Source organism: Culex pipiens, chromosome 1, assembly GCF_016801865.2.
Source record: "Culex pipiens pallens isolate TS chromosome 1, TS_CPP_V2, whole genome shotgun sequence".
NCBI lineage: Eukaryota > Metazoa > Arthropoda > Insecta > Diptera > Culicidae > Culex > Culex pipiens.
Window position 1 is genome coordinate 123,535,370 of NC_068937.1, and position 26,402 is coordinate 123,561,771.

Consider the following 26,402-nt stretch of genomic DNA (forward strand, 5'->3'; position numbering starts at 1 on the left):
TGGGGCAATATTGATATCGAGAAGATCGACAGCCAGAGAGTCGACTGTATTACATCTGGGAAGGGGTTGTAATTTCACATCAGAAAATGTGTAAATTTACCACTTTTCTGGTGTAATGTCACCTTTTCAGTATTAATTGAGGTAAAATTACTTCATTAAAGAGGTAATATTCAACCTTCCAAACTTACAGCTTCCAAATTAACACAATTTTTTACTGTGCAGTCAACCCCCGGTGGTTGGTGCCTTTTTCGTTTAACACTTTTTTAGTTTGTACCCCTTTGGTAAACGTCAAACTAAAAAGTGACGAACTGTCACTACACAACCCAAACGTTTGGTAGGAAGTGTGAGCTCTGTGTAAACAGGGTGTCAGACTTAAAAGTGACCCCGTTCGTTTGAAAACAATTAGTGCCAAACCATGAGTATAAAGATAAAGGAATGCTCGTGTATAGTGAATTATTAATCTATGTGTGTTGAAGCAGTCTGTCAATCTGTCAAAAGTGTCAAACCATCAAACTGTCAATTTACGCATTAACTAAGACCAGCCCACGCGTACGCAGCCGCCAAGGGTTCACGCAGATGTAATGCGCACAAACTCGTTGGTATGAAGCTCCGGGCAGATAACGAGTGTGTAGAGAGCTCTTGACCTTTGGATTTGGATCACGCACTTGACGCGCGCGAGCCGTACTTGTGTAGAGTACGCAGCGACACAGCGAGATTCACTGAAGAGCCGACGACCTTGACATTAGGGAGTGTGCACCAGTTTGGACTGTGCTGGACTTGATCAGAGGCGACGAACCTTTTCTTCTACTTGCTGTGAGGAACTTGCTTCAGGATACGATAGGTTGGTGATGCTCAGCGACAGTTGGGCGGGAGACTCGTGAGGCAGTGGATTAGTATAATTGATCCAGTGGGGAGTGCTCGAACGATCCACTGGAATGATGAGTAACATGAACTTTGGGATGAGGGGAAATACTTGAATGGATTCTATTTCAGTAACGAACCAAAAGGGAAGATTTAGTAGCGATAAATAACAATTTATTTTTGTATCACTTTCTCTTTCTGACGTTGAAAGCTGAGAATCTTCGATTAGCACGTGCCACTGCGCCAATTGGTTTAGTCCGTGTACGCTTTGCGAGCTCAGATCGTCTTTCAGTGCTGTTAGAACAGTAGCAATCCCACCCATGAAGCTTGCGGGGGCGTCACAATATCACACGTGCAACCTCGCGTTACTCAACTCTTTTGCGTCATATAAATTTGAGATAAATAATCTGTACACCATTTGAACCCTGGGTGGTAAATCTCGGCTTAACTTCACGTTCTTTCGCCCATGTTACGGGTTATAGAGTTGAAAGTGACTTTAAAATATAATAATGGAAAGACCTACATGTCGCACGCCTTCGCTCGCACACACACAGGGTGTCACACCGAATGTCACCCAAACTTTGGCCGCAGCTGATGCAATCGCGGTCCTGGCCCGGTTCACATGGTGACATTTATGGAGTGGGTAGATCGGGTCGTGGTAGAACTGACCTTGAAAGAAGTGTGTCGTTGACTGAATCTGAGTTCCAAATTCCTCATGCCTGGTATAGGCAGATTTTTAATTATCAGATTCAGAGTCGTAGAATATTCAACTCCTCCATACTTGGTTCTAACAAAGTAGAAAAAAAGTGAAAATTACAGGAAGGTGCTGTGTCCTATCCCTCGCCTAGACCAGACCAAAATCCATGATAAAACTGACAGACCAAATCTGTCAGACCAAGACTGTCAGACCAAAGAGCAAAAAGTAAACAATCTTGGCCTTCGACGTAGGTGCACACAGATCAAGAAAAGAAAATTTGAAAAAAAAATATTTTTCCAATTCAATGACTGGGTTTGGACTGCAAAATTGAATGTACATCAGAAAATGATTAAACAGTGCGGCGTCCTGTACACCGACAATTCAATAAGCAGTTAAAAGCCTTTTTCTTCCATTTTAATTTTTGATCGCATTTACGGTTTACACCTATAAAATCTTGAAATTATTTATACGGATTTGTGATTCCTCTCTTTCCATCATTCCCTTGGAAAATTAGTGCGACTAACTGAAATTACTGTTTCGTGTATTCACTAATCTGTCAGCTAGTCAGCCATGAAAACTTCCAAACTGTTGGCATCACTGCCGAATTAGTTTCGTCGCAGTTTGCGACCGCTCGGAACCTAATATTTTTGCGGAACTTAGCCCTCAACCTGCACGACCTCTCTTCTGCTTCACCGCTTCTTCGCGTGAGAAGCTGCAAAAAGGAGTAAGAAGCTGAAGGTCGCGTCACCGTGCCACCACCAGACTCGACCCAAAAGGCGCATTCGTTTGAACAGCCCGTTCCGGTTCAGTTTAAGCTCAAGCGAACAGTCTTTCCCAGTTTCATAGCAAATTACTTTAGTACAAACCGACATGTCGACATGTCGCGACACTGTGTCAGAATTTGGTCAGCGATGCGGAACCAGCCTTCAAACGAGTGCGCCAAAAGTGTAACTGGGCCACACAGGGGGGGTTCACCCATTTCTGCCGGCACACCGCTGTCGTGTCCCTTCCCGCAGGTCGGTTGACGGACAGACTCCGAAAATAAAAACCGGCTCCTTCTTACAACCGGCGCAGCGGCGAAAAGTGAACGACCTTCCTGAAGTATCGCCCGATCATTACGTTGATGCGAGAGTACGAGCTTTTTGTGTGTTTACTATGTTTCTTCTTGGTGGTTCCATTCATCGCTAACCATGCGGGAGTTCTTTGGGGAAGGTAGGTGGGGTCACAGCCGACCGGACAGTATTGATTTGGGCTGCTGGATTAGTCTATTGACGGACTATTGATTTTGCGAGAGAGACAATAAGCCCACCGTGAAGCGGTTTGAGGAAGTAGATCGCTGTTCCGAGATTGGATTTGGATTGGTCGTAAAACATTCTTGGGTAGTTTTTTTCTATTATTCCGGTATGGAGAGCAATGAACTTGCAAACCTAGCTAAACTGGTGTCTTAAAGGTAGGAGAGTTTAACTTGCTTAGCGGTAAGTTACTGCAAGTCATTGTATCGCTCAATTCTAACAGCGTCTGAAGCTTTCTTAATGGATTTTAGGAAGCTCCTTGATCTTCTAGTTTATTTAGTAATGTGATTACATCACCCACGATTTTCCCGAAACTTTCGCTGCAACACGGGCCACACCTTGCTTCGGCACGTGACCTAGGCCCGAGACCCAGAGAGGAAGCTCGGAGAGCGAAAATGCGTTCACCACAAGAAGTCTGTCAAGTTTAAAGTATGCAGAGAAGACCTTGCGAACTTGGAGAGAACCCGCGGCAGAAAAAGAAGAAGACGATGGCGGTTGGTAGATTTTGGCTGGCGGCGTGTCTCCTCGTCTACATGTCTCAGCTACGATCGCGACGACCTAACCCCTGGGCAGGCTGCACTGTGGTGCGTTCGTCGAGTTCTCTCACGCTCGTTTGGCTGCATTGCTCTGCACAGAATGTGGATTTTTTGCGCGCTCCAGGGGTCTCTGCGAACGGATCAACCTGCGCCTGCGCGCCGGTATAAATTGGTCGGAACGGGTTGATTGCGGCACAGTTCAATCGATTGTTTAGTGCTGTGAACAACAACTCCATCTCATCCCATCAACAAACCATGGCTTTCAAGGTAGGGGGTGTGCTAGGGTTGGCCTATTTTTAGGGGTGGATAAAATTAATCTGGATTTTGCTTTGCATTGCAGTTCCTGACCTTCTGCGCCCTGGTGGCCGTTGCCCGTGCCGGAGTCATCTCCGCTCCGTTAGGTTACGCCGCTGCCCCAGCTCACGTTGCCTACGCCGCTCCGGTGACGAAGACCATCGTGGCTGCTCCCGTTGCCAAGACCATTGTCGCTGATGAGTACGACCCGAACCCTCAGTACTCTTTCTCGTACGGAATCTCTGACGCGCTGACCGGTGACCAGAAGTCCCAGCAGGAGTCCCGCAACGGAGATGTCGTCCAGGGATCGTACTCCGTCGTTGACCCCGATGGTGTCAAGCGTACCGTTGAGTACACCTCCGATCCTCATAACGGATTCAACGCCGTCGTCCACCGTGAACCTCTGGCCACCAAGACCGTTGTTGCTGCCCCTGTTGCCAAGACCATTGTCCAGCAGCCAGCCTACTACGCCGCTCCGGCCGTGACCAAGACCATTGTGTCCCAGCCAGCCGTCCACTACGCCGCTGCCCCGGCCGTGACCAAGACCATTGTGTCCGCTGCCCCTGCTTACGCGTACCATCACTAAACAAACCGATCAAAGGACTGTCAAAGTACAACCCCATGCAGCAACGAATGGACCCATTTCCTACCCAAAAATACCAAATCCCTACCCCCTAATTTTCCCTATTTCGAGAATCTCTCAACCATTTTGAACCTCAGACGAGTTCAGCCCCGTCCTCGCCGACTTGTAAAAAACACTTGCAACTATTTATACAATTAACATATTTTTTGTTCAAAATACACGAGTATTGTCAATACGGAGTCAAATCGTTTGCCTTTCCTGACCCTGTCTGTCCACATTTGAGAAACAAATTAGCCACCGTGCTAGAGGAGACGCGTTGACAAGGTCGCACGCCAGCCAAACTCATTAACTCACCGGAGATTGATCACGATCGCCGCCGGAGTTGGTTGGTATCTCTCTGTTGGAAAGACTTTGAACTCATACGAAGGTGCAACCCTCTACTCTGAATTTGTTTTAAATGGTGATGGCGCAACGTTAAAATGCTTTTGTCCGCATGTCAACTGATGAGCTCATCAGCTTTGCAACGCAGGTATGAATGTCAAGTTCTAGCAAAATTCAGATTGATCATGCAAACGACAAAAATGGGAATTCGGGAATTTTGGCAGATTAAAACTTGTGCCTATTTAATTATTTAACAGCATTATTGATGAAAACTTGATTCCTCATTTTCTATTGAGCTGATTATTTCTGCATTTCAGGAATAAATGATTTGAATGATTAAGTGACATGCTTTCATTTTTTTCGGTAACTTTGAAAATCAGTGATGGATTTGTTTCGAAGCAGTCAGGTACTTGATGGTTACGTTCACTTTACAAACAGTTTAGATCAATACTAAATCAAACTAAGCACTTCTTCTAACATTTGAACATCCTCCATTTGAACAAATCACCATCACAGCTTTTCTGCGCCTCGGTGTGAACCGATCCTAAATCGCTTACGGCCTTCAGGCACTGCTTGTACTGGCTGTTGTAGATAGAAAATCCATTTCCACTCCTCTTGATTTGCCAGATACCGTTCCTAACGAGTTCTTTTGGTGTCCAAGTGAACACTTTTTGTCCCCCACTGGTGGTGTGCTTGGCAGTGTACAGATATTCCTTCGACGATTCATGCATTATGGTATACTCATCATTCATCGAGCCAAATTGATTTATAATCCAGTTTTGCTTTTCTCCGAAAAATGCAACATTGCGGCGATCCTTGTCATATGGTGAGGCAGTGACTAGATATTTGTGACTGTGAGCACTCTTTAATACAACACATCCGGTGGGAACGTCTTGGAAAGCAGCAGGAACTGCAATCAGACAAAGGACAAGTGTGGTTTTCATTTCGAAATTGTTCCGTTACTGAGGCTTCGATAAATGACTTAAGATTTTTTATACAAGTGGCTACGATAAAAAATATAGATACGGCATTTATATTTATCTGATGTTTGCTTGTTCAGGTGCAATACACTATTAGTGCTTCTAACATAGTGTTACAATTTTATTTCATAAAATGAACGATGCTTCATTGTCACACTAGAGTGGTAGAAATGATAGTTCCATTCTGAAATGTTGCAATACTTGCCGGCCTGCACATGTCTCGTAGAAATATTTACAGATTATTACAGTTTGGTCTGCTAAAATATTGAAAAAATACAAACTATTTTGTAAAAAAATTAAATAACATTTAAATTTAATTTTAATATTTGATGAAAAAATCATTAGAAATGCTTGAATAATTAATATACAAATTCAAATGGCATGTTTTTTTCTATTGAGTGTTCTAAACTAGAATATATAACAAATGGACAAACCGTCCATAAACAAAGCGTACTGAAATCATGAAGATCGTACTATTATTGTGTCTAGTGGTACTGCCTGCTGATTGCTTTAAAATTCCTACGGGTTGCGTCAAAATCTGGAGCGTTCATCAGAGTAAATATCTAACATCTTCGAAGGTGCTAGATTCCAAACATCGTCACGTGACACACAGCAACCACCCGGAAACCTGGATCGTGAAGCGTTTGGGCCAAAGATTCACAATTATGCACGAGAGCCATGAGGAATATTTGATTGTCGCGGAGGACACGTTCATCAATGGAAACCACAAGGTGTACACGTGGATTCCGCAGCAAATTTTGCCGAGTGCTTTCTGGGAAGTACAACACAAGCGCGGGCAGATCGTTTCTATAGTTGACACCAAATACAATCAATGCTTAAGCACAGAATGGGCATTTGGTTGGATTTCGACGAGAAATAAGCTAAACTGTGACGATGAGAAGCTTGAGTGGATCTTCATGAAGGCTCGGTGCAATCAAGAAAGGTTTCTTTATGATCAATTTGAATAAATGCGGGCATTGAGCACAATTCAAAAGCAACATTTTTTACTAAGCACCCATGTTCGGTCTCGTTGGCAAAACATTCGTGCGATCGTGCCAACAACTTTAGGCACTCTAACTTTAAACTAACGAACTACTAACTCTGGTTGACCGTGGGCAAATTTTGGCACAGCAACATGGCAACAGTCATTCAATGCTAAAATAAACCTTTTTTGAAAGACCACGAACACGCTTGACGCGTGGCACCACCTGGGAGGGCAATGTCAGGGTCGTTTTGTGTTAGGGTTGTTTTTTTCGATATTTAAAAATGAGTTATTTTCTATATTTCAACTCGTTTTAGCAACAAGCAAGATTATTTTTTTAAATAGCAAAAACTGTTTAGTTTGTTTTCATGTTGGACAAATATCCACCCTAGTCATGCATAACCCCCTCTAAGATAGTGGTAGCATAAATCTGAAGAAATAAGCTTTTTTTGCGACGTTTGTTTTATTGGTTTCAAAACGATTTCACAATGAGATGTCAATGATCTTGTGCCCACAGCATAGGCACAGATCGTGTCGTTTGATTGATAGGTTTGAGGAAATGGCACGGGGAGCTTTTTGAGAGGTGGTGCACATTCCGGAAGTGATGCGATTATGATTAATTGTTGAGTTCTTTGTTTGCCTACAGCGGCTTAAGACTACATTACAATCAAGATAACAAGATATTATAGTAAATCGATGCCTCTGTGCTCTCTTATGCTAACTAGATGGAAGACCTAGTAAAAGAAAGCGTAGATACATCGAAATGTTGAAAGTTATTTAATATGCTCTCACTATTTCTGTAAAGACCATCAGACACATTTTGAAATTCAGAAATTTTTAATATCATTTGTGAAGAAATGAAATAAAATTGTTGGTTGTACTTTGTTTGTTCAGTGGTTAAGTGTTAATAAATTAATGAAGAAATGTGTAAAGAAAAACAACATAAAAAAGAGAGACTTAGGATAAGGGAAGTGAAGGGAAGATAATAAATGAGACCATTTTTTTACAATTGTGGTAAAAAATAGAGAAACGCATAGTTGAGTAGATATGGTTCGTCAAATTAAATGTCAAAGGAACAGACCTTCAATGGACCCAACGTCCAGAACACACTCATCACTGTTCATCAGAAGAAAACAAGAACACGAGGTAGAAAACATAACGAGTCTGTTTGTAGCGTGCAATTTACGCGGCGTGATACGTTATACAAACTGCGACATGCTGGTACAAGTCGGTCGTAAAAAGTGAGATCAATCCCCCTAGTAGAATGTTTTATAACTCAAACAAATTAAAACTAAACGAGCACAGCAAGCTGCACAAACCAAAAAAAACGCGGCTGAAAGTGCAACTTCAAATGCATCATGAAATTGCATTTCGCCCCTTTCCCATTCGTCTTCAGAATCAAATTAGAAGAGAAGTGCACAAGATTGGCATGATGCGAGTGAAATGAATGTTGTTAGTTGAAACACAAAAACAAAACAAAAAAGTGAGTAGATGGATGAGAGCAGATATTTTTTATTGCCCCGCACACATGATGACTCGCTGGGCTAATGTGGCTCGAAATTTGGACGATGAGATCTTGTTTAATTATGACGTCGTTTGGTACGTGGAAATGCAGATTTTACGAACCAAGTTAGTTTTCAAGCAAGGCGTGGAGGCAGTTTTGAAGCGATGATGTTTAATAATCTTTTAATATTATAACCCTTCGGCGTACGTGTACTCTACAAACACTTTGAAAGGAACACTTGTAAGAAACGCCAAAACTAGCGACTGCAGAAGAATATTGAAGTTGTTTTTAGAGGATAATAAAAAAATTATGGCACGCAAATAAATCTCAAATCATCATGATTAGGACAACCCAACCAAAGATTGCTACAAAGCGATGTTATTTTAAGGTAACCTTCATTTAAAAAACTTTCCAACATTTTACAAAATTTACCCCCAAAATTAAGCCTCGGTATACGTGAAGATAAAGAGCAGGGTTTGGTAGTAAAAAGGTACTGTGAACGACAGATAAATCCCGAAACGATCGAGAGTACTTAACTCAAAGGTTCATTTTTCAAAAAGTTCACCCTCAGCCAATCTGAAATTACTACCGATCGACAACTCGACGTCGTCGTGCTATCTTGTCGCACCCGTTCCGAGAAGAACACGTTTTAATGTTTGACCAAAACAATAACAACCACATTTTGTTTGGCTGACCAGTATGTACATTGTCCCGAAGTTTGGTTAAAGTTGGTTGCTGGAGTCCCGAGTTATAATTACAAATGTTTACGGTAGTCTTACTTGTACGTGCGTCAAACGCGTTCTGACCTGAAATCCCTTCGGCCAGTTGTCGCACTTACATCAATTTTCAGGGAGTGACAAGATAGCACGACAAGATTGAAACTACTTTCATATGTAAAGTGACAAAAATGCTCGGAGTTTTTTCGGATTTCGTTGAATATCTCAGGATTGAAATCGAATGTTGGGGATCTGTGAAGGTCAAAAGGTGAGGCATTGTGTGCTGCACAAAATGGCGTCCATAACTCAATTTGGCCCAAAATGCACGTACGACAAGTTAGCACGATGGCGACGAACTGCTCACATCTTTTCCAAGACAAACCAGCAGCTGTTTCCTTGCTCAGAATCCGACCCCCGGAAGCAATTTTCCAGGTCCACGGCACACCCCTCGCAGTTGCTGCAACAGCAGGTACAAATTAGATTTTCAATTTCATTAACAATAACAATAAATAGCAACTGCCGGCAAGAGCAAGCGAGTGCATCTTGCACAAAAGTGCACCTTCACCTCAGGAGGGAAAAGAACTTGCGACTAAACTTGACTTGACTTTCCTTCCAGCCAGCTGCAACCTCGACGACGAACCATAACTTAATTTGGTGTTTCTTGCTCTTAAGAGTTTTCCCCCCACCCAAACTGATGCCCGGAAAAAGGGGAGGTGGAAAAAAGCTTTGACCTCTCCTGGAGCACCAATTCGCACAATCACACACAGAGAGAGAGAAGTTGGGGCCACCTGTGTGTGATACCCCTGAAGGTCTGCAACCGGCATACAGAGGGTGAGTGTTGTTGACGTTAGTCACTTCTCAGCAGCAAATTGGTTTGATGTTTAAAGTTTAATTTAATCGAATTTCAAGCTTCAAGTGAGCGGAAGAAAACAATTTCTTGCTTGTGTTGTGGTACAAATTGGAACCGCCAATGTGGGGGTTTGAGGTTGTGGTCAATTTTTCCAGTGTGGATAAAGCTGACGAACTATGCTTAAAGAGCCAGCCGAGTAAAGCCGTAATCTAATTGCGCTAATAAAGAGCAAAGTGAGGTATTTGAGTAGAAAAACCATTCATTCTATGAATTACCTTTTGCTCCTTTCAGAAAAAAATTCAAATAAGCACAAAAGGCTCGTTCAGGTGGTGCTGAATCAACAGTTTCAGTTGGCGGACGTTTTTCCTTCGGAAAAAGGGAGAGCAAACAGACAGCTCAAGTTATAATAAGAGCTCTTGGCAGGTCAGAAAAAGGGCTGGCAGTCATTTAATGTTGTTTTTTTTTTAATAAAGCATCAAGCCTTTTTATCCCTGACAAAAAAAGCAAAACTTTTCGAAAATATTGATAAAATATCTTCAAATAAACTTTTTTTTTCTTACCAGAAAGGTTCTTTTAATACCGAAATTGAATGTGCTATGTTGTGCTCTGATAATAATACAAGAATATACATAAAGTTGAACATTCAAACTAACTAATTTGATAGAATATTGATCATAAATGCACTGTAAACCTGAACATTAAATGTAATAAAACGAGTGCTCACCCTGGAAATGAACTCAATTAACAGAAGAGAAATGTAAAGATAACAAAAAACTCTCTGAAATGTGCTTTTTATGAGGTGGAAATGATTAACTTTATAATAGTTTGAAAGTAAAGCGAGAATGATTTTTTTGCAGCGGCAGACGTTTTAGCTTTGAAGATTTTTTTTACCTTTCTATGTTAATTCAGGATTTTTTTAGCGAAATAAATGATACTCTACCTGCGAAAGAAAGATAGAATATACGTAGAGTTTTTTTTAAAAAAAGGTCCTAGAAGGTATTGTGTTCCATCTATTTAAAGGAACTTTAAAGAATTATATGGATATGTAAGAAATAGTTTCAAAATCTGTGTTTTAGCGAGAAAGAAAAATAACTCAGTTGAAAGGAACTCGCCAAATGAAACACATTTGCACTTCAACTTCATCATCAATGCCACTTTCAAGAACCACAAACGACCAAAAATGTCGTTCCCCTTCAAGTTCAGAGTCGTTTTTCAATTTCCACATTGCTCCACAACCTTCAATTGATCGTCAATTTTGCGCACTTCTCCCTAATCTGTTATGCTATTACCAACCCCACCCCGATGTCAAAGGAGTTATGCAGGATATTTTCCAATTTCCACCGCCAAACATATACATTATGCTACATTTTCAGTCACCCCGGTAGAAGAGTGAAAAGCCTATCGGCAACAAATCAAGCTGCTGGCAACACACAATCCTTTCTCGCGTGGTTCTTTTCAATCTCCACCCACCCCCACAACGAAACCCTTTTCCGGCCGTCTGGATTGTGGTGGAGATTTGCTTTTCGATTCAATTTGCCACACAGCAAATTTCCTTCCTTTTGGTTTCACAACTGGGTCCTCAGACGACGAAGCCGTCGCGACGCAACTAGAGTCGTCGATGCTGCAGGTGACGGCTTTTCCCCTTAGTTTTTTTTTACAGAAAAGGTGTTATAAAACCAGCATAAATCCGTCCAAAGCAGGACGTTTTCATCTGATGGAATCCTGGAGTGTGGTTTCTGAGGAAGTTTGTTAGGGGAAAACAACGAAAAAACGATTGACTCCATAAAATCTAGTAAGTTTTTAAATAAAATAATTAATAAGTATTTAAGTGAGTTTTAACATAAATAAATCAAACATTGTCAAGCTGTTGTCCAAACTCATAACCAGTTTAAACCTTGTGACAGTTACTAAACCAAACAAAATGCAAGATGTCTTTTTCTGTAAAATTTAATAATCATTTTTTAAAGCCTCAAAAAACTAAAAAAGTTGAAATCGAATAAAGCATCTTAAACTTAAAGAAACAAAAAAACGTTTAATGATAATTTTTTTAAAGCCTCAAAATCCTGAAAAAGTCGAAATCAAACAACACATTTTAAACATAAAGTAACAAAAAGCACCTTTTAAAATCGTTAAATTGTGATAGCTCACTTAGACGAAAAAAAAGAACAAGCCGTTCAAAGGACCCGGTGCACTAAAAAGAAGGAACCATGGTTCACAAAAACGAGTCGTGGTTTTTAAACTCAGATGTTTTGTACACCCAAAACTGGCAGCGCTAGTCCGAGAGAATGATGGTCTCGAGTCGAGAGAATAGTGGTACCATTCACGGACGCAGAGAACACAGCTCGAGATGGGCGATAGAACTATTCTCTCGAGGTTCATTTGCAAAAAAAGTTCATCCGTCAAACAAAAAACCAAAAGTGTCGATAACGGGAATCGAACCAGAGACCTTTGAATAACCAATCCAATGACTTAGCTGCCTCGGCCAACACAGCTTGGTGACCAAGGAGAAGTCAGAAGTCGATGTATGACACTTGTTGGAGATTTATTGATTCAACTAACGAATGAACTCATTTGTTATGATGGTGTGAGTTGGTACCATTATTCTATCGATTTTGGCATTGAGCCCTCAATAAATTTTGAGAGAACGATTATCTCGACTCTGAATTTTGGGTGAAGGAACCATTCCAAGATAAGAAGATGTATGAAATTGTGTCTTTTTAAGGGGATACATCTACAAAAAAAGTCAGAGGTTGGTGTGAGCACACACTTAATTTTATTTAAAATTTGTTATCAGGGCATCAAAATATACATTTTAATCTATTATCAAAAGAAATTTGAAGACATTTAGTTGTATCATTGCCGAGATATAGCTAGTGAAGTAAGCAGTTTAAAAAACAATGCTTTGACCAATTCGGCTCAAAATTTTGGTGAAGACTCGTTAAACTGGTCCAGTGAGCATGACGTAGGTCGATTTTCAAAAAACTTATTTTAAAAAGAGGTAAAAATATTTTTGTGTTTTACATATAAAAAATCTTCACTTTTTGATTTTTGTATTTTTTTTAAAGCAAAAAAAAACAAAATCGGGCTTCGTCATGACACGGGATATGTCTTGGCATCTTTTTAGTGATTCAATAAATTTTCTGTAATATGAAATTTTGTAATTATCTATAGATGACTCATGTATACATGAGTCTCACCGTTGCTCTGCGAGGCAAGGCCTGTTTCGATCGTGTTTGGCCTACGTCGTTGTTTCGCGAGGGAGAAAAATGAAGAAAAAAGTGATTTTGAAAGAAGCTGGCCAATTTCGCCGTTGCTCTTTGCGAAGCAAAGCCTGCTTCGATCGTGTTTGGCCTCTGTTGTTTTAATTGTGGTTCAATCTCGTATATTAATTTTTAAATTATTGTTTTTTTACAGTTTCCTGGAATTCTTTAAAATTAACTGTCTACATGTAAATATATCTACTCACTATGATTTATTTAAATGTTCATATCATTCCTCATTCTATACCTTTCTTGTAACATACCATCTCCTCATACCATATATGATCAAATTGCTTAAATTAACGAAACTTTCTAAAACAGCATGGGAACCATCTGGAGCATTTAGATTTAAATTTACTGCTATTTTTTACAGCTTCCTGGAATCATCTTGATTGTATTTATATTTATTTTATTTACTATATTTATTATATTTATTATTATTACAAAACTATCTGCTTTGAAATAATACACTACAGACTCACATTTACACTTACAAACCTCCAAATCATTTAATACATTACGCATTGAACCATTTTCATCGGCTCGATGAAATTCCCCTAACCCCCATTCCAAACCTCCCAAAAATATTCCGTTCACTTTTAAAAGTCGCATGGGTTCCCTGCACTTTTGCCACTAGTGAACAACAAAAACATCCCCTCCCAAATCCCCACGGGACTGTATGGTCGTAGCCTTGGAGCACAGTGTGGAAATTTCCGTTCTTATATTATTTATTATTATATATTTTTGGTTGTACCGGGCAGCAATCAAATTGTCTAAGAATATTGAATTGACCATTGTGGCACCCCCTACAGCGTGGTGCAGACCCGTAATGCTATGCTATGCTATGCTATGCTATGAAAATTTGTAATTATCTACATGTATGCAACCCCTTAAGCTTAATTTAATCCACCATTTTTTTGTTTTTTGAACGAAATTTGTACCCCAAACCAATTTGGATTAGAGCGTCCAATTTCCCGTCCCGAGGGAAAAATTTTCAGGGAATTCTCAAGATTTCCCATAAAAAAATATTTCCTGGGGAATTTGAAAATTTCCCGAAAATTCCCGAATATCAAGCGGAAGTAGACATTTTCTTAAGTCTTTGAAATCATTTTTTTAATGCTCTTAAAAATTTAAAAATGAAGAAACTCAATTTAATAAACTATTATAATTCAGGTAAACTTTTTGAAAAATAATTGGATAAAGAATAAAGAATATTGAAACCCTGCACCGCCAGAGCAAATTGTTTATGTTTTTGTTTATCATGATCAAATAAGATAAAAAATGAATTGGTGCCATTCAATATTACAAGTAGGTTTTTGGTCGAATAATTACATCCATACAAGAAATTACAATTTGAAGTAAAAGAATTATGGAGCATTAGTGCAACAATGGGTGCTAGAGATTATAATATGAAAAAAAAAATGGAAGAGTGATTATAAACAAGAAAACCATGTGGCAAAAACCATCTAAAAACCATTATAAAAATACTTTGTATTGTTTGAGGGGTGCCCAAAACATGAAAACACATTTCAAAAACTTGCTCCAAATATTTGAAAACATCGAGTTGTTTGAAATAAAACAAACGCGCAAAGTTATATTTTTAAGGAAAAACTAAAAAGCTTAACAAATTTGTTCAAGAACTGAAACCAGTATGAGTTGTTAGAAAATTTATTTGTTATAAAAATTATAATTTCTTCTTGATTTTTTTGATTCATTTCAACTTAATTTGTAAAACCATACTCTGTAAAACTGGTCATAAAGGCGAATTTAAAAAGAAATTTTCCTATTGTGGAGTATGGATTTATTTTATTTACTGTCCATATACTTTGATGAAAAAATACTTCTCAACATACCAAAGAACATTTTTTGATTCATTTTACGATTTGAGGTTATAAAATTCGAAAAATTATATTTTAGTTGTTGTTGTATGAATTTTTACATTTGGTTTAGCTATTAATTGATCTTTACAGTTATTTTAATCATTAAACTTGCTGTCCTCTACAATTTTGATGAATAATGTTAATTAGAAGCAAGTTCAGAACAACTAATAAATTTAATATTTTCCTGGATTTCCCGGGAAATTGGTTGAAAATTTCCCGTTTCCCGGTGCTCCCTATCCGAAAAGGGACTTTTTATTTTTTTTTTATTTTAAAAATACACTAAATCGTTGGGTTATATTTCTGTTTTAAATTTTATATCATGTTTTGGCACACTATCTCAAGTAAAAATTGTCCGAAAATCATGTTTGTGCTTCGTCACTTTGTGTTACTAAATATCGTCCCTTAACCTCTGATTTTTCTCGGCTGATGTGCCGTTCACCTCAGTTTGCGGGAATGTCGATCAAACGCAAAGATATATGAGTTTTCCAATTTTCCACCGGCTGTCACACCACAACCTCCCGCGGCAAAGTACCATTCCGGTTAAGCAGTATTGACTCACACCACGTGGCCACCCCGTCAGAGGATTGGGGCCTTTTGGGTGAGGGTGGTTTTGACATCCCTCACATTGACACACACACAAACACACAAATTTCCCAGTTTCCTTCCGGCGTCGCGACGCAGTTTGCCTCTTTGGAGTGAGAGGTGAAAAGATGACAAATCAGCTAACTCTCCCTCTCACACCCCTTCTCAACATTCTTGGAAAATCAAAGAGCAGGAAAATTCTCCGACACTTGATACACGATATGAATAAATTATACTTTCGTCAATCGTCGTCAGGTGACGGGGCTCGCAGTCAAACCCCCGACTCGTAAGCACGTGACAAATGTGACGACGTGGAATTTTCCACATGGCAGCAGTCAGAAGGAAAACCTCAAATCCTGCGGTGTTTCCTTTTTGTGCAAAGAGCGAAATTTTTCCGCCAGCGAATGTTTGGCGGTGCGATATTTTCTCAAAATCAGCGGCAGAATTTCAATTATTACATTGAACGTTACATTTCACTTGTTTGCCGACGAATTGGTTTTCATCAAACGAATGTTTGGTGGCAAATTTCAATCAGCTTGTGTGACGCGTGCTCTGGGTGGCTCTGGGAGGAAATTGAATTGGTTTGTTTGTTGGTTTGGTAGAAGTAGAATTTTTGATTATTATATTTGATCTTCTCTGTGCTAGAACCATGTGAAAATTTTCAATCAGTTTTTCAGTCCTAACCCTGAATTGTATAACTATGGTGTTATTAGTTGCATTTTGTTTGTTTTACGAAAAACTTCACATCTCGTAAATTTTCTTTTAGTTTTAGTTTCAGTTTTAGTCAATCTTAGTTAGTTAGTTCTGTAGTTGAATGATCTTTTAAACCATCAGGCCTTTTGATTTTCGCTATGCTATGAGACGCGGGTTCGATTCCCGCCTTATCCACTGAGCTTCTATCGGATGGTGAAGTAAAACGTCGGTCCCGGTTTCTCCTGTCTCGTCAGAGGCGCTGGAGCAGAAATCCCACGTTAGAGGAAGGCCATGCCCAGGGGGGCGTAGTGCCAATAGTTTCGTTTCGCCTTTTGATTTTAAGTTTTGCCTTCCTCACCTCACTGAGGCAAGGCTATAAAATCACTCGAAAAATGAACTTCTTAAATACGACTCCTAGATATACCTTCACGTATACCTATCGACTCAGAATCAAATTCTGAACAAATGTCTGTGGGGATGTGTGTGACATGATTTTTTTCCACACGATTATCTCAGAACTGGCTGTACCGATTTTGGCCAGATCCGCCTTATTCTGTTCGTTTTGGGGTCCCCTAAGACCCTATTAAAGGAGAATGGGCAAATTTGTATGGGAGCTGGTCCAAGGATGTACACGAACGGGACCAACTTTTTTCGAAAGATCTCGCCGAGTCATGAAAAAAAGTCTTCCGGACCAACTCTCTAAACCCCGGGATTCAAAAGTTACATGCTGTTGAAGTTTGAGCATTTTGGGTAAAAATGTACAAAAAATCGTATTTTTGCTAATTCTAAAATCATTTATAAAATCTCCATTTTATTATGGATTTTGCTCATCTTGACTTCATTCAACGCGTATCAGCAAAAACTATGAGTTCTAATATGTCTTAGCATGATTGAAACATGATTTCTCTTGTTTTTATACGGTTCAACCGTTTGCACAAGAGGCATCCCATAGAAAAAAGTCGAAACTTCAAGATATTGAAACCGGATCCGACCCAGACTGCTTCAGTGAGTATGGAAGGCTTCTGTGCAATGTTGTAATAACTTATTGGGATGGTCTGAGTCATCCGAGAACTCCTTGGAGTTAAGACCGGCGAGTCTACCGTCGTAACAAGCAAGATGTCGGCGGTTTTTGACCACTGATCATACCCGCATGGCTTCAGTGAGTATGGTAGACTACTATGCTGATGTGTTGGAGTGTCCTGGGTTCTCCTAGGACTCCATGGAGTTAAGATCTGTGGGTCTACTACCGTAACAAGCAAAATGTCGACCGGTTTTGACAACGGAACATACCCGCATAGCTTCAGTGAGTGTGGTAGACTACTTTGCTAATATGTTAGGATGTCCTGGGTCATCCAAGGACTCCCTGGAGTAATGATCTGTGGAGCTACAGCCGTAACAAGCAAGAGGTCGACGGTTTTTGACCCCGGAACATACCCGCATAGCTTCAGTCAGTATGGTAGACTGCTTCCTTAATGTGTTAAGATGTCTTTGGTCATCCTAGGACTCCCTGGAGTTAAGATATTTGGGTCACTGTAACAAGAAAAAGGTCGACGATTTTTAACCGCGCATCATAACCGCAAAGATTCCGTGAGTATGGCAGACTATATTGCTGTTATGTTGGGATGTTCTGGACCATTCCAAAGAGTCCTTGTAACAGCCGTAGACCTACAGATCCTAACTCCAGGGAGTCCTAGGATGACCAAAGACATCCCAACACATTAACAAAGCAGTCTACCATACTGACTGAAGCTATGCGGGTATGTTCCGGGGTCAAAAACTGTCGACCTCTTGCTTGTTACGGCGGTAGACTCACCGGTCTTAACTCCAAGAAGTTCTCGGATGACTCAGACCATCCCAATAAGTTTTTACAACATTGCACTGAAGCCTTTCATACTCACTGAAGCAGTTTGGGTCGGATCCGTTTTCAAAACCTTGAAGTTTCGACTTGTTTCTATGGGATGCCTCTTGCAAAAACGGTTCAAACGGATAAAAACAAGTGAAATCATGTTTCAATCATGCTAAAATATATCAGAATTCATAGTTTTTGCTGATACGCATCGAAAGAAGTCAAGAAAATCGAAATCCATAATGAAACAGAGATTTTATAAATGATTTTAGAAATAGCAAAAATCCGATTTTTTGTATATTTTTACTCAAAATGCTCAAACTTCAACAGCATGTAACTTTTTTTTTTTTTTTTTTTTGTTTTATTATAGAGACTTTACACCATTGTGCATTCATCTCTTCAAGGTGGATAGTGGAAGAGGAAAGGTTACAGAGTTTTAAATCACTTGTCTGTCTATATTTCAATAATTGTTACCATGCCTTTTTTCTAAAGATTTCTGTCTATGTTTCAAATATTTAGCGGAAAATTTTGATCTTAAATTATCAAGTTCTTCAATTTTATCTTCGTCCTCTTCCTCCAGGGATTTAACAGTTATCTCATAACACTTATTCCTATAATATTTTGCTTTTATGACATCTTCGTCTTCTTCATCTGTTGTTTCTTCTTCAGCCATCTCTCTTCGTTTTGTTGTCAATTCGTCATCCGCGTCCAAATATGCTTGTAAGCGGTGTAAGGGTTTTGCGAGTGTGCTTAGAAAGCACGGTCTCGAATCCATCGTTGTCTTCTTCGTCAATTTCACTTGTTTCCATTGCATTTAGTTCTGGTTTACTGTTGTTGCTTTTACTGCTGCTGCTGCTGCTACTTGGCTCAGGTTCAATTGGTGGTATACTGCTTTTTTGGTTCACCTTTTTAGTTGATGGCGTTGATAATGCGACTTGTAAGGTCGGCGGTTACTTTGCAACTGCATGTAACTTTTGAACCCCGGGGTTTAGAGAGTTGGTCCAGAAGACTTTTTTTCATGTCTCGGCGAGATCTTTCGAAAAAAGTTGGTCCCGTTCGTGTACATCCTTGGACCAAATTCGCCCATTCTCCTTTTATTCTGTTTAGTGAAGTACTTTTAAAGTTATGCCAAGAAAAAGTTTTTTTGTAGCTACAAAAAAGGGTGATTTTTGCATAACCTCAAAGGCCGGGTCTTTTTGCTTTCTTGACTTTTTGACCACGCGAGGGATTGGCAGCCACACCCCCTTGCATGCGTATCGCCCGGTCGCCACATCGCTTAAGCAGTGTCTGCGTCTCTTCTGGAAAAAATCTGTATTAATTATGTTGCTGCATCATTTTGTCTCGACAAATATTTACACGAACTTTTTACTGAAATATATAACTCATGAGACTTTTCACCTTTATTGTGAAGAGTTGGTAAAAAAAAGAATTGAAAATTGCTGTTCAAGTAAAATCAATAATTAAAAAAAAAACAAATAAAAAAAAATTTAAAAAAAATAAAAAAAAAACTCTTAAATTAATTTGTAAATACCAACTAAAATACAACATGAATGCGAGGAAGGCACCAACCTTAAGGTGGAATTAGTAACGTTTTTATAATATTACGGTTCTAGCAACTTTTGAATTATTAGCAAGAGTACCATGCATCTCCATAAGCGTGGTTCACGATTTTATGAAAATATGGTTTATTATATGCTTTGCATCAGGGAACAACTTTGTAGAACATCACAAAGCGCCAGGATTTGACCCAGAAAAGATACGGGATGTTTTTTTGGAGTTTATATTTTATGGCTAAATTTTAAAAAATGCTCGCAAAATTAACCTGTATCTTTTCGGGATCAATTACTAGCGCTTGTGCACTGTGATGTTCTACAAAGTTGTTCCCCAGATCAAAACCTTTTAAAAACATAAGCAAAGGAAATTTTAGTAGGGTATAGGAAAAATGTTCTCGATGAAAAGTTAAAAAGTGCCTGATTTGATGGCGTTTTGAAAAAACGTATATTTCATAGAAAAAAAAAAAAAAAAAACACAAAATGTTTTAAAAATTCTCTCATTTTCCGTTGCTCGACTGTACAAATTTTCGGAACATGTCATTTTATGGGAAATTTAATGTATCGTAATCTGGGGCGTAATCGGAACTACAGTCTGAATAGGGACAGCAGTTTTTAGAGCATTTAAAGCTTTGGAAATGGATGTACACATTTTGTTAGTCTGAATCTATTCCGAAACCAACCAGAAAAATCAAAATATTGTGCTCTAACTTGGTTAAAACTGCTGTCCCTATTCGCCCCATGTGTCCCGATTGACCCCAGTTTACGGTACTTTTTGATTCTACATTAACCCAGAAGGGTCATTTTTTCATATAGAACAAAATTTTTCATTTTTAAATTTATTGTTTTTTCTAACTTTGCAGGGATATTTTTTAGAGTGTAATAATGTTCTACAAAGTTATAAAGCAGACAATTACCAATTTTTTTATAAACATAAGGAGTTTGCTTATAAACATCACTAGTTATCGCGATTTTACAAAAAAAGTTCTGAGTACACCTCTTTTTTCGCATGTTCAAAAATGAAAGGGGTCGTACCGCCCCTCCGTCACGAGATATCAAAAAACGGACCTCGGAGTTTCACGCAAATCGAAGAGGGATCGGGGCAACTATTCTCGATTTCGTGTGAGTTGGTAGAGATTTACCCACAAATAACTCTGACCTACAAAAAATGACAAAAATGACTGCGCAGGCTCAACTCGAAGGGAAGCATGAAGTTTGGGCTCGCCAGAAACACATGCACTTTGAATTTTTCAGAAATATTTAGTCTGGTCCGAATAGTTTTTCTCCATAGTTTGTAGGGAAAATGAGGGCGGTTCCTCTCTGGTCCATTCAAGCGAAAAATTGCATGCAATATGTGGGAGTAGCGAACAGCACTAATTTTCCATACAAACCTTGAAAAAAAAAAAAAACACTCGGCCCAGACTAAACATTTTTGAAAAATTCAAAGTGCACGTGTTTCTGGGGATCTCAAAGTTCATGCCCCCCTTGGGTGGAGCCTGCGCAGAAATTTTTTGGTCGGTGTAATTCTTATATTAAAAATTACTAAATTTTGATGAAGCAAAAAAGGGTTAGATAAAAATCAGTTTGGCTTGAAAGAAATTTTTTATAATCCAAGTTTTTAATATGAATTCGGCAACTTCTTCAATCTCAAGCTCAAGTCACCAGTTTGTTTATCAATTAATTGATTTTTTGCGTGTTGATTACTTTCCGTTTGATGTTCACCGATATTCTAATACGATTTTAATGGAGTCCAATTTCCCAACTTTTTTCGGCAATTCAGCTCAGTTCGTTTACCCTCCAACGGCGTCCAGTGACCCCTTATTCCGTGACGTGGACCACTAGCGAACCATGAGGTTGCAACTCCGGGCGCGGCCCTGCTGCATTCCGGGCCAAAAGAAGTGCAACTCCAATGAACCTCGCAGCGCACATCTTCAGCACAATGCCACTGCTCGGCTCGGCCCTCGAGATTATGAAAATGATGATGATGATCCGGCAAAATTTACCTTTCCCCCGGGAAGGTGGGGCAAAACTATGGCACGGAACGAAAAAAAAAAAGAAATGCTCCATGTTCTGACGCGGGAGGGGGGAAGTAATTTCGCGAAATTTGCAACAAAAACCCTCTTGAGATAAAGAGTTTTACGTGTTGAACTTGGTTGGCGACCGACGACGTCATTCGCTGAGTGCGATGAAGCATGAGGCAACATGAAACTCATGAGGAAAGCCTGGCTTTTGTTCTCGGCGCGAGCACGTGCTTGTGGCATGGGCACCGAATTTCGGGGTTTTCCGTATTGGGTTCTCAGAAAAGTTACATGATAAATCATTTCAAACAGTTTTGATCTTAATTAGCAACGGATTGGGGAGAAGTTGTACAGCTTTATCAGAATCCATGGGAAATTTAACTAAAATGATGTTGTAGTTGTAAGTCTTGTTGATTTTTTTAAAATAAATACGTCAAACGTTCTGAATGTGACGAAATTGAAACCAAAACATGTTGTGTTCAACGTCATAAGTCAACAAATATCGACTTCCATAGGCCATAAAACATTTTTTGTACATAAAATTTCCTAGCTTTTGACCTAAGGCAGAAATGAAAACAAAATGATAAATAATATAAATGCTGTAATAAGTGTAAGCAAAACATTTGTTATTTTTTAATAAAACGTTTTCTTTTTTTCTATTCTTAACATGAGAAGTTGCACAGAATACTGTTTAAGAAGGATACACAAGCTCATCAAATAAATCTCTTTTTTATTCATTTTTTTTTGTAAAATGTGTAGAGAAATGAAATATTGTCATTGAAGTACACACAACCTCCGGTGGTTGGTTACTTTTTCGTGTGATACTTTTTTAGTTTGTACCCCGTTGGTTGGTCAAAGTCAAACTTAACAGTGACGAACTGTCACTTTTTACACGGCGCTCACGCAAACTATCAAAACAAACGTTTGGTAGTGTGTGTGTGAAATCCGTGTAAAAGGGGTGTCAAACTAAACCCCGTTCGTTTGACAACAGGGGTTTAGTGTAGTACATTCCAGGGTTTTGGAGCTCCTTTCAGATGTGTGATTTGCAATCGTAATTCAATCGAAAGCATTATTACTTATAAATATGAAATAGAAGGCAAGAGTAAGAAAACGTTTTCAAAAAACTTATAGAAAGTCTTAATATAGATCTGATTTTTATACATTTAGGATTAAATATTTAGATCACAAAACTATTCTCAAATTGTGAAAAAAATCGTGCAAAATGCCATGCATTTTTTTAAATGTCATAACACGTGCTAACATTCGTGAATCCCAAAACCAGTAGCGTGAAGACAACCGTGACTACCAACTTTTCTCCACCAAAAGACGCCAAGCCGCCACTTCACTGCTTGCTCATCCTCCTGGGGGAAACCAACCTCTATTGTTGGCACAGCTCCTCGCGTTCCATGGCCATCCATCGCGTTCCACGCTCCTTGAAAGTGCATCCTCAATGAACCGTGAAGAGCGGATACTTCACTGTGCCGTGCCCTTTTTTCTTTCCTATACCGTCAACACTGTTGATGTTGCTGCTCTTTTTCGCTCAAGTTTCGTTCCAGAATGTGCTGCATTGTTTTCAGGGGACACAGAGGTAAAAAATTGAAATTGTAATTTGAAAAAAATTAAGATATCACTCAATCCGAATTTTTGGCTGCAAAGCCTATTTTTTGTATGGCATTATACATTTTTTTAACTGTGTCCTAGTGAACTTTCCTTCAACGGACGCTGGAGAAAGAACTTGGTTGAATTACTGAACAGTGCTCGGGAACGCAACAGGGCACCTTCCACCGAGAGATTAAGTCCAAGGAGGTGAGAGTCATAAGACGAGGATAGAACACCAAATTGCCTCGAGCCCCTTCACAGCTAGTTGAAAACAGGCCGTTTTATGAGGTGTCAACGGTAATTACCGGCGCCATGATAAACGGCTACAGTTTTTTCTTCTGTTGTTGCTTCATGAGGTAGAAGATCAGATCTTAAATCAATTTCAATTATGTACTGGAGAGATTTTGCTAAACGGTGTTGATGATGATGACCATTCCATGGACCAGGAATTATCGCAGCTTTCTCGGGTATGCCGCTCGGAAGGCGCTTATCGGATTATGCCGGACCATTAAATCCTTTGACGCCTCCTCAAACTCCTCTCTGCCCAAGTCACCGCTGCTCAACAGCTGCGATGATAGCTCAATCGACCCTTTGATGTGCCAGTCTCTTTACGGTTCGTTTTTCCAGCAAGGCATCCATAATCCCAGCGAGAGATAAGCATCGAAAGGCCAAACATGCCCATAATTCTTAATCCCTGGCCCGTTCAGAAGAGACTTTGTCGCCTGCGGCTTCGTCAACGCGAGGGAAAATTCTGAGACTAAAATTAGATAAGGTTTTGGATTCTTGTGGGTGAAAGAAGATAGGGACAGGGATGCAGATAGATGGGAGGAGTTACTGGGAAAACAAATCATCACCATCAGTTTGGTTCGATGGGTTCATTAACGGTTATTTGTTCTCTACATGGAACGCATATAACTGTGTTATGAGTGGCGCTGTCGAGGGGTCCATCGAAGTGCTTGAGATTGTTTTGGTTTAATTTTGTTTGAAAATATACTATTTTCAGAGATCACCCTTAGGAAAAATATATATCATCTGTCATAGGGATTTGCTTCAAAAAATTGTACCTTTTATAACAGATTTTGCAGCAAGCTTGTGTGCTTGTGGTCCAGTGAAAAAAATATAATTCAATCTAAAAATGAGCATCCTTGGCGCGGGGCTGCGTGTCGGACTGTCAACCAAGAAGTTGATGGTTCAATCCTCGTTCTGCTAAGATTTTTTTCCTGCAATACAAAAAAAAATCTAACCCTAAATCACAAAAAATGCAAGAGGACAGTTTTCATGCAACTTCTAATATACTTCCAAACAGATTTGTTGCAAAATGATACGATCATCATTTGGGTGAAGGAGCATTCTTTTTTATCAATTTACGACTCGGTTGTTATTATTAGTTTAATTACTTTAGAGCATTTTCTACGAAATCGGCCGATTTCGACCATTTTTAATTTTTGCATTTTTTGATTTGGCTCAAACTTTGTGGGGCCTTCCCTATAACCAAATAAGCTTTTTAGTGTCACTGGTTCACCCGTACAAGTCTCCATACAATTTTGGCGGCTGTCCATACAAAAATGGTACGTAAATACAGCAATTCCCCACGAAAACAGCATGATTCGAAAAAAAAGTTCTCCGACCGAGCTAAAAATTTTTCTGGGGGTTCCCTGGCCGAAATAATTAGACCCGTATTTTTTTGTTTGGCCATTAGGGTGACCTACGCCGTGTTAGGGTGGTCCGAAAAACTGCAATTTTCGTCGATTTGCGCAAAAACCACTTTTTTCAAAATATCATACCTCCGCGCCATTACAACCGATTTTATCTGTGCAAGACGCAAAAGAAAGGTGATTAGTTTGGCTATTTGGAAAAATAGTAAGAAAATAGTAAGTTTTTTCAAAAATCTAGCATAACATTTGAAAAGGTCGTATGAAAACATAAAATGATGTTTTGAAGGTCTGAGGACCAAAGAGCCTTTGTCTGAAAATATTTTTATCGGATTCCTTGAAAAATTTCACATAACATATCGAAAATTGGTGAAGTTATGTTTTCAATTCTCTGAGAATCGATTTTTTGAAAATAAAAACCGGGTTTTTCGACGCACCACGCGCAAAAACGGGAAAATGACGAAAACGAGAAAAAATCGACTTTTAATTACTAAAACTGCGATAACTTAAAAATTTCCGCGATGACCAATACATGTTATGGTACCAAAAGTTGCGTATTTCAATTTCGAAAATTTTGGTACCCTAACATGTATCGGTCTCAGAGTATCGAATACATAACTTCACCATTTTTTGATATGTTATGTGAAGTTTTCCGAGAAATCCGATAAAAATATTTTCAGACATAGGCTCTTTGGTCCCGAGACCTTCAAAACAGCATTTTAAGTTTTCATACGACCTTTTCAAAAGTTATGCTAGATTTTTGAATCTTCTTACTATTTTTTCCAAATTGCCAAACTAATCACCTTTCTTTTGCGTCTAGGACAGATAAAATCGGATAAAATGACGCGGAGATATGATTTTTTGAAAAAAGTGGTTTTAGCGAAAATCGACGAAAATTGTCATTTTTCGGACCACCCTAACACGCCATTACATCCGATTTTATCAGTTCTAGACGCAAAAGAAAGGTGATTAGTTTGGCTATTTGGAAAAAAATAGTAAGAAGTTTCAAAAATCTAGCATAACATTTGAAAAGGTCGTATGAAAACATAAAATGCTGTTTTGAAGGTCTGAGGACCAAAGAGCCATTGTCTGAAAATATTTTTATCGGATTCCTTGAAAAATTTCACATAACTTATCAAAAATTGGTAAAGTTATGTTTTCAATACTCTGAGAAACGATTTTTTGAAAATAAAAACCGGGTTTTTCGACGCACCACGCGCAAAAACGGGAAAATGACGAAAACGAGAAAAAATCAACTTTCAATTACTAAAACTGCGATAACTTAAAAATTTCCGCGATGACCAATACATGTTATGGTACCAAAAGTTGCGTATTTCAATTTCGAAAATTTTGGTACCCTAACATGTATCGGTCTCAGAGTATCGAATACATAACTTCACCATTTTTTGATATGTTATGTGAAGTTTTCCGAGAAATCCGATAAAAATATTTTCAGACATAGGCTCTTTGGTCCCGAGACCTTCAAAACAGCATTTTTAGTTTTCATACGACCTTTTCAAATGTTATGCTGGATTTTTGAAACTTCTTACTATTTTTTACAAACAGCCAAACTAATCACCTTTCTTTTGCGTCTAGGACAGATAAAATCGGATGAAATGTCGCGGAGATATGATTTTTTGGAAAAA

The 26,402-nt window shown here is 39.1% G+C and overlaps 2 protein-coding genes across 5 annotated transcripts in view; one reads left to right on the top strand and one right to left on the bottom strand.

Annotated features, from left to right (window-relative positions):
- The window catches only part of LOC120426163 (papilin), a 127,551-nt gene that overhangs the window by 77,555 nt on the left and 23,594 nt on the right, over positions 1-26,402 (bottom strand). The window lies entirely within an intron of this gene.
- Positions 3,494-4,502, top strand: LOC128092469 (larval cuticle protein A3A-like). The gene is made up of 2 exons (XM_052706338.1): positions 3,494-3,653; positions 3,727-4,502. Exons 1-2 carry the CDS (start codon positions 3,642-3,644, stop codon positions 4,264-4,266), a joined length of 552 nt encoding a protein of 183 aa, XP_052562298.1. The 5' UTR covers positions 3,494-3,641; the 3' UTR covers positions 4,267-4,502.